Source organism: Olea europaea, chromosome 12 (assembly GCF_002742605.1).
Source record: "Olea europaea var. sylvestris chromosome 12, O_europaea_v1, whole genome shotgun sequence".
Classification (NCBI taxonomy): domain Eukaryota; kingdom Viridiplantae; phylum Streptophyta; class Magnoliopsida; order Lamiales; family Oleaceae; genus Olea; species Olea europaea.
Genome location: NC_036248.1, coordinates 7,764,494 through 7,777,677, shown reverse-complemented (window position 1 = coordinate 7,777,677; position 13,184 = coordinate 7,764,494). Strand labels below are relative to the sequence as shown.

Sequence of the window (13,184 nt, the reverse complement as noted above, 5' to 3'; positions counted from 1 at the left end):
TTTTTTTTTTTTTTAATGAATCGTGTAATTTCATTTCAGAATTTTTGGTAATTGGGTTGTATACTTGTGTTTTTAATTTTGGGTGAAAATCTTTTGTGTTCTTGATTTGGTTCACAGTTTCGGTTTTGGTTTTTGTTTATGATACCGAATTGAACCTCTGCTAGATGACGAATCACTGTTTGATCCATTGCAAGATCTAAAGCAACTTCTACCGAACACATTTTTAGTCATTGCCAAATACGAGAACGAAAAAGAAAAGATGGAATAGATAACTCATTGGCGCAGTTATTGCCGTTGAATCATGCATGAAAGCTGTTTTAAACTATCCAAGAAAAGGGGACTGTGCGGGCATGATTGCTGAAACTTTACTGTAGGATATTACAGTGGTTTCTATTTATAGTCCTTTAGGTGATTTTGGTTTACCTTTGCTGTTAAATATTTCTTGAAAAGTAATTTTTGTTTAAGTAACTTAGTATCTTAAGTGGAAATTAGGTTATTCTTCTTAGGATTTTTTATTTGAATTTAGCAACTAGGGTGAGGTAGGAGAATAGGCTCGAGAATTTTCTACTGTTGGTTCCCATTTTATATAGTTTTGGGGTTTTTGAGATTGAGATGCTTACGCTGTAACAAATGTATGGCCATGTGCTGGAGGGTTGTAGTTTAGATTGTAATTAGACAAGTTGATCACAGACATCTCCATTCCATAATGAGGAGAAGATGAGAAGTCCTTCCCTTTTCAAGCAGTAAACGTCTACTAAGATAGAGAAATATTAATATTTAGCTCTTGTTTGGTTGTGATTAAAATTCAGATTTTAATCTAAGTCAAAGTCACCAATCAATTTTTTAATCACATAAAACTTTATGGATTCCACTACTTTTCAACCATACATTTCATCAACTTTTTATCAAATTTACTAAAAATCTGATTTTAATCCCACCAAACAGGACTTAAATTAAGAACTGAATCTGGTTGCTTTTTATCTTACAAATGGTAGTGGGAATAGAGTAATATCTCCTTAATTGTAGTCTCTGATTTTGAAACATTTTTTAGGGTGCGTTGAGATTAGTATGACATTGATAGCTAATGTTGACATCAAGATGTACATAATAGCCTAGATTAGTAGAAATATTGGAGCTCTAGACTGCTTGTATCTAATTAGATCTCCTTTGTACTAGTTTCCTTGATGATTTCCAGTATTACATAATACAATATTCCTTTTCTTCTCTCTTTGCGCTATTTTGATTGGAAAGTGTCCTGTTCCCCTTAAAAATTCTTGAATTTAGTGAAAGATGAAAGACTATTTTAGTTGCAATACCATGTTTTTTCAGAGCAAATTACCATTTTTAGCGTTTTCTGAATCAATTAGATCTGCAGTGAACATGGTAATACAATGAAGAGACAGATCTAGCCGTATTGGCATGAAGATGAGAACTGGTGTAAAACGTAGCGGAAATCTCTAAACTTCAATCAAATTTCAATGTAACCTTAGAGCTTTGTTATCCACGAGACTTTTAGTTTGTTTGATTTCTGGTTGATACTGGTAGAATCCTAGACACCAAAGAACTATAGTTTAGTGCATAAATTGAAACATAGATAAAACAATTTAGTGTGTTGAACTCTATATCTTGAAGTATAGTACCCGTCTTGTTATTGGAAAGAATTTTATTAATGGCGAGGTTGGATTTTATAATAAATAATATTTGCATGTTGCACGCCAAATTTTTAAGGGGCATTTTGACATCATTAAATTATTTAGGGTTAGTTCTAAAGTCGATATTGTACTTTTAGAAATGTGAAGCTGAAATCAGTTTAAAGTGAATCTCTTGCTACCGATCCTGTTGTTAAACATTCATGGAGTTTGTGTGTGTTTGTATAAGTGTTCAAAATAATCTTGATATTTCTCAAGTGCATGTGATTTTCTCAAATATCATCTAATTCAATTAGGTACTTGTCATTTATCAGTACAGCTGCTTTGATATCTTTCAGCATGGCATCCAGTAGCGGCCAAAATGGAATTCAACTCTTATTAGCTGCGGAACAAGAAGCTCAACATATTGTCAATGCTGCTAGAACCGGTGATTATCTCTCTATCTTTATAATTGTACTTGACTTTTTGACTTATCACCACTGAAGGTGCCCCTGGTTACTGAGAAGCTTGATCTGAATCTGCTGGTTGGGCTTTTTAGATTTAGGAAGTTGGATTTTCTGGGTCATGTTTTACTTTTGTACTACTGGTTTGGCTAATAATTTTACCGTACACAATGTTATTCAAAAGATGACTGGTGAAGTGAGGCATGGTTATTTTTTATCATTCATCCAACTATGGCCTCCGCTGCATCCAAGTCCATTTTTCCTCATTTATGCCCATCAATTATAGGACGATGTTTAAGGAGGACCAAGTTGGAGAGGAAATGAAAAAGGCCTCGTTTTTCACCTTTATATCAAATGGCCTTCTGAAATGTCTTAATCCTTAGCCCCTGTTTGGGCTCTGTTAAAAATAGATTTTGGGGGAAAATATGTTTTGGAATAGTGATTTTTTTGATAATGCCTGGTTAAAAATAAGGAAAAATTGTGGCTTTACGTGTAATATTATTATATTGAAGAATGTGTGAATGAAAAAAAGAGAGAAAAATACACTTTTTTCAAAAATGGAGCCAAATAGGGGCTTAATCGACCCTCTTCTTCCTCACCCTCATCAACGGCTTCCCAACCGCCTTGCATCTCCACCTATTGCCCCTGTATGTCCCTCCCAATCCCCCTGCATATTACCCTCCTCTTCCCCTCTTTGCAGCTTCTCCTCCACTCAACCTTTGCCTTTTATACCCCCTTGACTTAGGAGCTTCTTGATAGTCTCCTAAGTGACATGGTAACATGGGGGAGGGGAAGAGGAAAGGGAGCAGGGATAGGGCTCTGGGCAGGCATTAGGGAGGCGGAGGATGGGGTAGGCCATAGGAGGAGAAGGATGAAACTGTGTCTATAGAAAACGAAGAATGCCTCTTTTAACAAGGATAAACTGTTCTTGTAGTGCAAAAGCTAAGAAGTATGGACAAGGACACGTGAACAATTCAATTTTTTAAGGATTAACTGAAAATTTCAGTTTATTTGATATACCAGAATTTATAAGTTGGGACTTTCCTTGTCCTTTATGTGTTGGGGACATGATCCTTGCATGTTATAACTAAAAACCATATGACAATATAGGACATGTCACATGGTATGTACATTTCCCCGATGAGTGTTCCTATAGTATAATTCGAGTGTCAGAAAGTTAAAAAATGGGACATGTCGTGTGGTATATCACACACTTGTCGTAGATTGTTTAAGGAGTGTCGGTGTCTAATACAACATGATATATGTTGGACTTGGACACAGACATGGACACACCATCCTTGAAGAATTGTACGTGCTTCATACTGCAAAAGTTCTTTCAAAAAAGAAGCAAGTTTTCACCTAAACCATTGTTGGAAGGCCCTTGCGAAAAAATTGCAGATCAGATGCTTTTATAGCATTATCATTAAATCACATCTGTCACCAGCTGAAAATGCCAACATCACAGTGTCATTTAGCCACAATTATACATATGAGGTGGTAAAATAAAGTTAAACAGTCATCTAGGAACCTATATTAGGAGGCTAAACTCAATATCTTGTGATTATGCACTGATTTCTTTGCCTTAGGGCAAGAGGATTTCTTGTACTTTTGGGGAATAGGGTATAAAGCCCTAGAATTTGGATGTAAAAACCGGAAATTTAGTGGTTCCTTGAGTCTGTTTGGGCCTCTGATGCTCGAATTCTTCAAAATAGTCGGAGTACCCGTGTCGGATGCAACATGACATGGTTATGGGTATGAGATACGTGTTGGATCCTTCAAATTTCAACTGGATACTTAGCCCTTTTTTTGCTTCTTCTTTCTTTTTTTTGTCTTTTCGTTTACTTTCCCTTTTCTTCTTTCCCGTTTTCGCTCTCTAGAAACTTAGTGTCACCGCCGAGAGGGTGGAGAAGGATGGCGACGCTAGATTTTTCCTTCTTTTTCTTCTTTCTTTTTTCTTTCAATCCTTTTTTTCCTTCTTTCTCTCTTTGTAACGGTGGTTTAGGATTTCGTTTGTATAAAATAAAAATATTTTCCATATAATGTTACTTAGTGCTCCACTAAGTTCCAATTACAATTAAATCTCTTATTTTCTATTTTATATAACATTTAGTAATTCCCATAATTGAAAACTAATCCTCAAAATTCTATTTTATTCATCTTAACCCCTTATTCAATACTCATTTCTTTCTTTGTTAATAATTTGTTTCGGTCTTTTCAAAATGGCATTTTGGATTAGTAAAAAAATTGAAATTTGAAAGACGTACCCACGTACCCGTGTTTGAAATTTTGACTATTTTTAGCCATGTACTCGTATCTTACATTTTAGAAAATAAAAGATTCGACACTTAGATAAATATCCGTACTCGAGTCTGAGCATCATTGGTTTGGGCTCCATTTTAATGAGGTTTTAGGGAAAAATGTATTTTGGGATAGTGATATTTTGGAAAATGCGTGGTTAAAAAAGAAGGAAAATTTTTGGATTTACGTGTAATGTTATTTTATTGAAAAATGTATGGTTGAAAAGAAGAGAGAAAAATGCATTAAATTAAAATGGATCAATTGATGAAGAGATCCATTAGTATGGGGATTGTGATGCATGCTATAAGATGGATTTTGTCCTGGCAATTGCGAAGGAGATTCTATTTCATCAATGGTAGTTGTAGTAATTCTGGATCCCAGTTAGCTTGCTTTGGTTAATTTTCCAGAGTGATTTTGGATTCTAAGTTAGAAGCTGCAAGATATACCTTCATATTTCAAACTTCAGCTGAAGTGACCACGTTAAATCAGGACATTCAATTTTGGATGGTAGGATTACTTCACGGATTATCCTTTTTTTCTCTCTGAAAGACACCGTTGGGTTTTTCTAAATTAATATAGAGGTGGACATTGTTGAGTCTTCGATCATTCTTTCTCTCCAAACTTGGGACACAGTTGAGGTTTTTACCTAGTAGTAAATGCTTTTTCTACAATTGTATTTGACCTTGAGCCTTTTATGCAATTATTGAAGATTGAATTCCAGCTTGAAACTCCCCAGTATTTGGTTCAGTTCATCTGCATCTAATCATGAGATGTCAAGTGACTGAATGGAATGAACTTGAGCAGCTAGATATTCATATTTTGTCTGCCTTTCATCTGCAGCAAAACAGGCTCGACTGAAGCAGGCCAAAGAAGAGGCCGAGAAGGAGATTGCTGAATTCCGTGCTCAAATGGAAGCTGAGTTTCAGAGGAAGGTTGCAGAGGTAAAATCTTTGACAGAAGGCTAAATTGCACAAGTCCTCCCCAACTTGTACCCCTTTTCACTCTGGGGTTTTTCAACTTCTGTTTATTAGCATTTTGATCCCCCAAGTAGTCCCTACTGTCTATTCCACTTCCAAAAATCTGCTAACCGTGTGAAAAGAAAATTTTGGCCTTTGGTCTTGTTCCCACCGTGTTTGTTAACACAGTCGTGTGAAATTTTTTTCAGGTTGAATCTACTGTCACTTTTGAATTTCTGATATCAACTCAAATTATATATTATGTGGTTTTGCAATCTGAAATTTCTTCATCCTTGATTAAATTTTGATTGTCATGTTGCATTGAACAGAGTAGTGGAGACTCGGGTGCTAATGTAAAGCGCCTTGAACAAGAAACAGAGGCGAAGATTCATCACCTAAACACTGAGGCTTCAAGAATTTCCCATGACGTTGTCCAAATGCTTCTGAGGCATGTGACGACCGTTAAAAACTAAGATCTCGTTTGGAGAGGTGGATTAACACATTGTGCTCTCGTTTCTTTTATTCCTTCGAGATTGTTATTATGGAAACTTTCCACTGGTTTTTCGTTCAACTTGTATTTTAGCATTTATGTTATGTGTATTATTGCAACTTGCCCCTTTATTTTCAATTATTCTTTCTGGCATTAAGGAGATGGGATAGTAATTGTGTTACTATCGGACTCTTTGTACCATACACTTTCTTTATGAGATATTCAGACTTTAGAAAGTCGACATTTATTTGTTTAATTTAGTATCCAACACGTCCATTAAGAATGGATTTTATTTTTTATTTTTACTCAAATGCCAACAGTTTGACTGCTTAAAGGACTTTCTATTGCATGCTTATTTAGCCCTTGGGGACATAACCTTGGGGACATAACCTAGTGGTGTAAAAGACAGGAGTGAGGTTCTCTCACGCCTTGCTGGCAGTCGCAGTGTGGGAGTTCGATTCTTGAGACATGGAATTGGACTCTTTGTAGGCGCAGTGTACGGACAATTCTTGTTTCCTGATTTGTCGGAGCACATTTCGCGATTTACCTTCCTTACAAAGCTTTAGGAGCGGGACGATGGGGACCCTTAAAGTTAGGATTCAACCTTTTTTATTGCATGCTTATTTGAGAATACATGTTTATTACTGATTATACCAGATATCGTCAGTATATGAACCCTGACCACTTAAGCCCGACCATCGCCTTGAACCCCGACCTTCCCATCCTTTAAAAACACCAAAACCAGATCGGGGGTATGAGGTCGGGGTACTGCGCTGACTCGATAACTTCCATACGTAACCGATGGAAGCTCTAATCCTACTTTGAACACAATCCCTATCTTCTTAGACTCCCTCTTTGACTCAAATAGTGATTCGAATACGAAGTGAAACACCAACTCCTTTTCCTACGAGGAGAAGGATTGTGGCAGGATCAGTCCTCCTAGGACTCAACCACTAACACCTATAAATACACAACCTGTGCTCATTCCAAAGGTACGTTCTTCATTATTATTTTCAGTTTATAGCCTCACGCATAAAATTTCCCGTCTGACTTAAGCATCGGAGGGGCGACGAGCACACACCTCGTTGCCTTTGTTTCAGGTACTAGAAGACGCTGTTCGTGTTTCATCCCAGTCATCAAGCTCGAGATTTTCAGGTGATATTTTTTGGTAGGATCATTGGCGCCGTCTGTGGGAATCTTCGCTACCAAAAGCCATGGTCAATACACGTTCAGGTCTTCCTCCAGCAAGCTCATCCGTCCCGGATAACCCTCCACCTCCTGAAGGACACCATATTCCTCAAGAAGAGTCGTTGGAGATGCCAGCACCTCCTCAAGCTGCTGTTTCCGCCGGAGCTTTTGAGGAACTCCGTGAGCAGGTGGTTGCATTAACCCAACTGCTAAGTCAGAGAAATTCACATCCATCTCACACCCCAACACCTGAAGGTGGCTTTATGACAGATGCCCGAACTCGAGTTCATCATGCAACCCATGATGACGGCGGGGTTGGAACCTCAGGGGTACCACAAGTTGCATCGGGTTCAAGGTCCGTTACAATAGACTCCGTCGAACTTGCAAGAATTATTCAAGAAGGGATAGCAGCGAGTATGCAACAAAATACTCGGGCAGCAACAGGTTTCATCCCCAATACACCATTCACTTCGGAAGTCCTCTCGTACCCCCTTCTCGATAGGTTCAAGTATCCTCGGATAAAGGAGTACGACGGGACAGTCGACCCCCATCAACCATCTCAATGTATACACGGACATCATGAACTTACAGGTTGCACCAGATGCGGTAATGTGCAAGGCATTCCCTCAAACCCTCACGAATGCGGCTAGAGATTGGTTTTCCACATTAGAACCGAGCTCCATCACCTCCTTTTTAGATTTGGCTGACAAGTTCTCCGCTTTCTTTGCGAGCAGCAAAAGAATCAGAAAGACAGCTGCATCGCTCATGCAGATGCGTCAAGGACCCAATGAAACACTGCGCAGTTTCATGACCAGGTTCAACAAAGAAAGGCTTCAGATCCCTGACCTACATATCACAGTTGCAGTCTCAGCTCTGACTTACGCCATTAAGTGCGAAGCGTTCAAAATGTCCTTGTCTAAAACCCCGCCGAAGTCAGTAACCGAGCTACTCACACGGGCTGAGAAATACATCAATATGGAAGAAACCATGGCCCCAAAAAGGGAAGTTACCTCATCAGGGAGGTTGGATCAGCAAAGGCCACATGAGTCCAGCTTGAGACAAGAGACATCTAGGGTCAAACCAAGGAAGGATCCACCTTCAACGGCTTTTACCCACCTGAACACTTCGAGGTCCAACATCCTGATGGAAATCAAGGACTCTAGGGAACTGAAATGGCCTCCCCAATTACGGTCTCCCCCCGATACTCGTGACAAGAGCAAATACTGTGATTTCCATAGAGATCACGGCCATACTACAGAAGATTGTCTAGCCTTAAAGCGGGAAATCGAAGCTCTTATAAGAAGAGGATTTCTGAGCTCTTACATTAACAATGACAAACGCCCGAGGAATAACCAGAATGGGGAAAAAGGCCCAGAGGATCGAGGAAACAAGCAACCAACTGCAGGCACTATCAATATCATTGTCGGAGGAACAGCCTCGGGAGGAGACTCTAGCAGTGGGCAAAAACAGTATGCTAGACAGCCACCGATCATTTCAAGACCAGATCTTGGTCGTACAGAGGACATCAGTTTTGGGATGGATGACTTGAAAGGCATAGCATTCCCCCATGATGATGCCCTTGTCATATTGGCCATCATCGCCAACTTTGAAGTCAAGAGAATTCTGGTAGATAACGGAAGTGCAGCAAATGTACTGTCTCACGAAGCTTTTGTTCAAATGGGGATCTCGTCAGAACAACTAAGGCCAGTAAAAACACCCCACCCCTGCAAGGGTTTGGAGGTGGGGTCATCACCCCGGAAGGTATCGTCGGATTACCCTTAACATTGGGAACCGAAGGTAAGCAGATAACTCAGATCACTACCTTTGAAGTTGTCCGTACGCCGATGGCTTACAACGCCATATTGGGAAGACCAATGCTCAACAGAATTCGAGCTATTGTCTCAACTTTTCACCTGGCTATGAAATTCCCTACTCCTAATGGCATCGGGGTAGTGCGAGGCAACTAAAAAGTGGCCCGACAGTGTTATGTGACCAGCGTTCGAAAAATCAAAAATGACGTCATGCAAGTCACGGAGCTCGATCTCGAGCATGAAAATTACGGAAGGTTAGCTCCGGTAGAAGGATTGGAGGAGGTCGAGATCGAGCCCGGAAGAAAAGTGACAGTTGGTCGAGGGTTAGATGCGGAGATCATGGCCGAACTTTTAAGCTATCTCTCCCGGAACATTGATGTGTTCGCTTGGAATGTCGAGGACATGCCTGGAATTGACCTAGATGTTGCAGTACATAGACTTAACGTTAACCCGGAAGCAAGACCTGTGAAGCAAAGGAAGAGGCAGTTTGCACCGGAAAGACGAGAATTCATAAAAGAGGAGATTACCAAACTTCTTAATGCTCAGTTCGTTCGAGAGGTACAATACCTCGAATGGCTTGCCAATGTGGTTCTTGTTAAGAAAGCTAATGGAAAGTGGCGAGTTTGCATTGACTTCACAGATCTGAATAAAGCATGCCCCAAAGACAGTTATCCCTTGCCCCGAATTGATAATCTCGTGGATAGCACGTCAGGTCATATGTTGTACAGCTTCTTGGATGCTTTCTCGGGGTATCACCAAATCCTTATGGCAAAAGAAGATCAAGAGAAGACCTCGTTCATGGCAGATTCAGCCATCTACTGCTACAGGGTCATGCCCTTCGGTTTGAAGAATGCTGGAGCAACATATCAAAGGTTAGTGAACAAAATCTTCGCCAAGCTAATTGGGAAAACAGTCGAAGCACATGTGGATGATATGGTGGTCAAGAGCAAACAGTCGAGTAACCATGTTTCCAATCTTGAGGAAGTGTTTGCTATGTTACGGAGGTACAGCAGGAAGCTCAACCCGGCAAAATGTGCATTTGGGGTAGCATCCGGAAAATTCCTGGGTTTTATGATCAAGCACAGAGGGATAGAGGCAAATCCTGATAAAATTCAAGCTCTGATAAATATGGAGGCCCCTAAATGCAAAAGGGACATTCAGAAGCTGACAGGTCGCATAGCAGCACTAAACAGGTTTGTTTCCCGGGCAGCTGACAGGTGCTCCCCCTTTTTCAAACTACTTAGGGGAAATAAAGGGTTCGACTGGAATGAGGAATGCAACTTAGCCTTTCACGAGCTTAAACAGACATTATCAACACCTCCAGTCCTTACTAAACCCGAACTCGGTGACACGCTGCTATTATACTTGGCAGTTTCATAGAACGCAGTAAGCGGTGTCTTGGTAAAGGAAAAAGGAAGAGTTCAACAACCTATCTACTATGTTAGTAAAGTGCTCCTTGATGCAGAAACACGATACACACTTGTAGAACAGCTCGCCCTAGCTTTATAGTGGCTGCAAGAAAGCTACGGCCATACTTCCAGTCACATCCAATTGTTGTGCTCACCAACCAACCTCTCAGACATATACTTCAGAAGCCGGACGTCTCAGGGAGACTGCTGAAATGGGCAATTGAACTCGGCGAATTTGACATAGAATTCAAGCCATGGCCTGCAATCAAGGCCCAAGCTTTGGCCGATTTCATAGCAGAGCTCACTCCGAGATCCTCAGAAACACCGGCCGGGAGCTCGAACTCGACCTCAGGAGTATGGGAAATATTTGTTGACAGAGCATCCAATAGCTCGGGCTCGGGGGCCGGCATTATTATCACAAGTCCGGACAAGATTACGAAGATACAATGCGCTCTCAGGTTTGAGTTCCAGGCTACCAATAACGAAGCAAAGTACAAAGCCGTTGTAATTGCCCTAGAGCTGGCGAAAAATCTTGAGTGCGAGCATGTCAAAGTTTTCAGTGACTCACAGCTAGTGGTCGGGCAAATCGAGGGGTCTTTTGAAAGAAAGGAGGAAAAAAGGAGCTTATATTGTTTGAAAGTACATGACCTCCAGAGGCAGTTCGTAAGTTGTGAAATTCTGAAGGTAGCCAGAGCTGAAAATGCCAAAGCCGATGCGTTATCCAGACTCGTCTTCATGGGTGTTGACGGGCTCGATCGAATCGTCCACATCAAGATGGTTGCAAAACCAAGTATAGCCCAGAAACCAAGTATCATGGACATCGACCATGAGCCCTCCTGGATGGATCCAATAGTTGAGTACATAAGTAATGGCAACACTCTTACAGACCCTCGGCTTGCCCGAAGCATTCGGTATAGAGCTGCTAGATATTGTATGATCGAAGGAGTCCTGTTCTGCAGAAGTCTTACACTCCCTTATCTAAGGTGTCTCAGACCCTCCGAGTCCCTTCAGGCAATGACTGAAGTTCACGAAGGCATTTGTGGGAATCACCAAGGAGCCCGAGCTCTGGCACATAAGTTGATAAGGTATGGATACTACTGGCCAACTCTGAAGAAAGATGCCACAGATTACGTCCGGAGGTGCTACAAGTGCCAAAGGTTTGGCAACATCATACATACTCCTGCTGAGGAACTGACATCCATTCACTACTCAGCTCCCTTCAAGCAATGGGGAGTTGATATTCTTGGGCCTTTTCCCTTGGCCCGAGGACAATTAAAATTTGTAGCTGTGGCAATGGAGTATTTTACTAAGTGGGTAGAAGCCGAACCTCTAGCAATAATTTCAGAACCGAAGCTCAGATCATTTATATGGAAGTCCTTCATATGCAGATTCGGGATACCAAAAGTCCTCATTACAGATAATGGAAGACAATTTGACAATCCCCAATTCAAGAACTTCTGCACCAGAAATGGGATTGATCATCGCCTGACCTCGGTCGCACACCCACAAAGTAATGGGCTAGCCGAAGTAATTAATCGGATCATATTGCAAGACCTCCGGACAAGGATAGGGGACTCTAAAGGTGACTGGCCTGACATGCTGCCTTCGATACTGTGGGCATATAGGACTTCACACAAGACAGCAACTGGTGAAACGCCATTCATGCTAGCTTTTGGACTTAATTCCAGTTGAGGTTAGCCTCCCCACAATAAGAAAGCTCGAGACAAATAAGGAGACACAGACTACCGAACATCTCACCTACTTGAGGAGGTAAGGGAGCAAGCTTCCCTCAGGACTGCAAGTTACCAAAACAGAACGGCAAAGCACTTCAACAAGCAGGTCAAGAACAGAAGATTTAGAGCCGGCGATCTTGTCCTAAGGAAAGCAGAAGCCGCCGGGCATCGACCAGGGAAATTGGGCCAACATGGGAAGGACCCTACGAGGTCATAAGAAAACTTAAAGGGGGAGCTTATAGCCTCAGAGATACATCAGGGAATCCACTCCCAAGGCCATGGAACGCCAACAATCTGAAAGTATATTACAAGTAATTAGCTATAGCTATTAATTTTTCTTTAGGGCTTGCATGCCTGCTTCATGTTTTCTTAGTTTCGTTTTTTACTTTTCGGGCTCCAATTCCCAGTTAGCTCATGTTCAAATAAGCTCGGGTATGCAACACCCTTGAGCCTTTTAAATAACACAAGAAGTTTTCTTTATGATATTGATCCCCTATTAAATTAGCATAAGGTCGTGCCCCGCGCATGCAGCTAATACTTCTACTAAATCTAAATTAGCGTAAGGTCGTGCCCCACGCATGCAGCTAATACTTTTACTAAATTAGCGTAAGTTCGTGCCCCCCCCGCGCATGCAGCTAATACCTTTACTAAAATTGTTTACCCATACCACACAAGACTTCAAGCTAAGGTAGGTCGAGCGTATTAGCCCGACCTCATCGATCCCAGACTGGCGTTAAACGAATAAATCTTTAGCTCGAGGTCGTGTCATAGTACGTACATTATCCCGGACCTTAAAAGATCCCAGAATGCTTTGCAATGCATAAATCTTAAGATCGAGGTCGGGTCAATATCAATATAGTTGCCCCCCAACGCTACCGAACTTGGGTGATTACCCTAAAACCCTTGATATGAACTATAACTAAACACTAGTGCACGATCTTGTTCCCCCAATGGTACACAACCGAACTTAAATATTGGGGTCAACCCTCGATATGAACAAAAGTTCAACATTAATGCGCAATCTAATTTCTCCCAAAGGTTCATCACTGAACTCAAAAGAACACCCGAAATACTCTACGCGCCCGAGCTACAAGTTTAAGGACTAGGACAAATTCCCAAAAAACCGAACTCTGAACTATAATGTAAACTCGGATTCAAAATTACAATACAATATCAACACACGGTCTGAATGATAAAACGCATGAAC

At 41.1% G+C, this 13,184-nt stretch overlaps 1 protein-coding gene across 1 annotated transcript; it reads left to right on the top strand.

Moving 5' to 3' along the window:
• The first annotated feature begins 1,918 nt into the window (after positions 1-1,918).
• LOC111405456 (V-type proton ATPase subunit G 1-like) lies at positions 1,919-6,092 on the top strand. The gene is made up of 3 exons (XM_023034349.1): positions 1,919-2,076; positions 5,231-5,331; positions 5,676-6,092. Exons 1-3 carry the CDS (start codon positions 1,989-1,991, stop codon positions 5,817-5,819), a joined length of 333 nt encoding a protein of 110 aa, XP_022890117.1. The 5' UTR covers positions 1,919-1,988; the 3' UTR covers positions 5,820-6,092.
• The last annotated feature ends 7,092 nt before the right edge of the window (positions 6,093-13,184 follow it).

Coding starts and splice junctions, on each gene's coding strand:
- LOC111405456 (XM_023034349.1), top strand. CDS start 1,989: ATGGCATCCAGTAGCGGCCAAAATGGAATTCAACTCTTATTAGCTGCG. Junction 2,077..5,230: donor TGTCAATGCTGCTAGAACCG/GTGATTATCTCT, acceptor TTTCATCTGCAG/CAAAACAGGCTCGACTGAAG. Junction 5,332..5,675: donor TTCAGAGGAAGGTTGCAGAG/GTAAAATCTTTG, acceptor TGCATTGAACAG/AGTAGTGGAGACTCGGGTGC.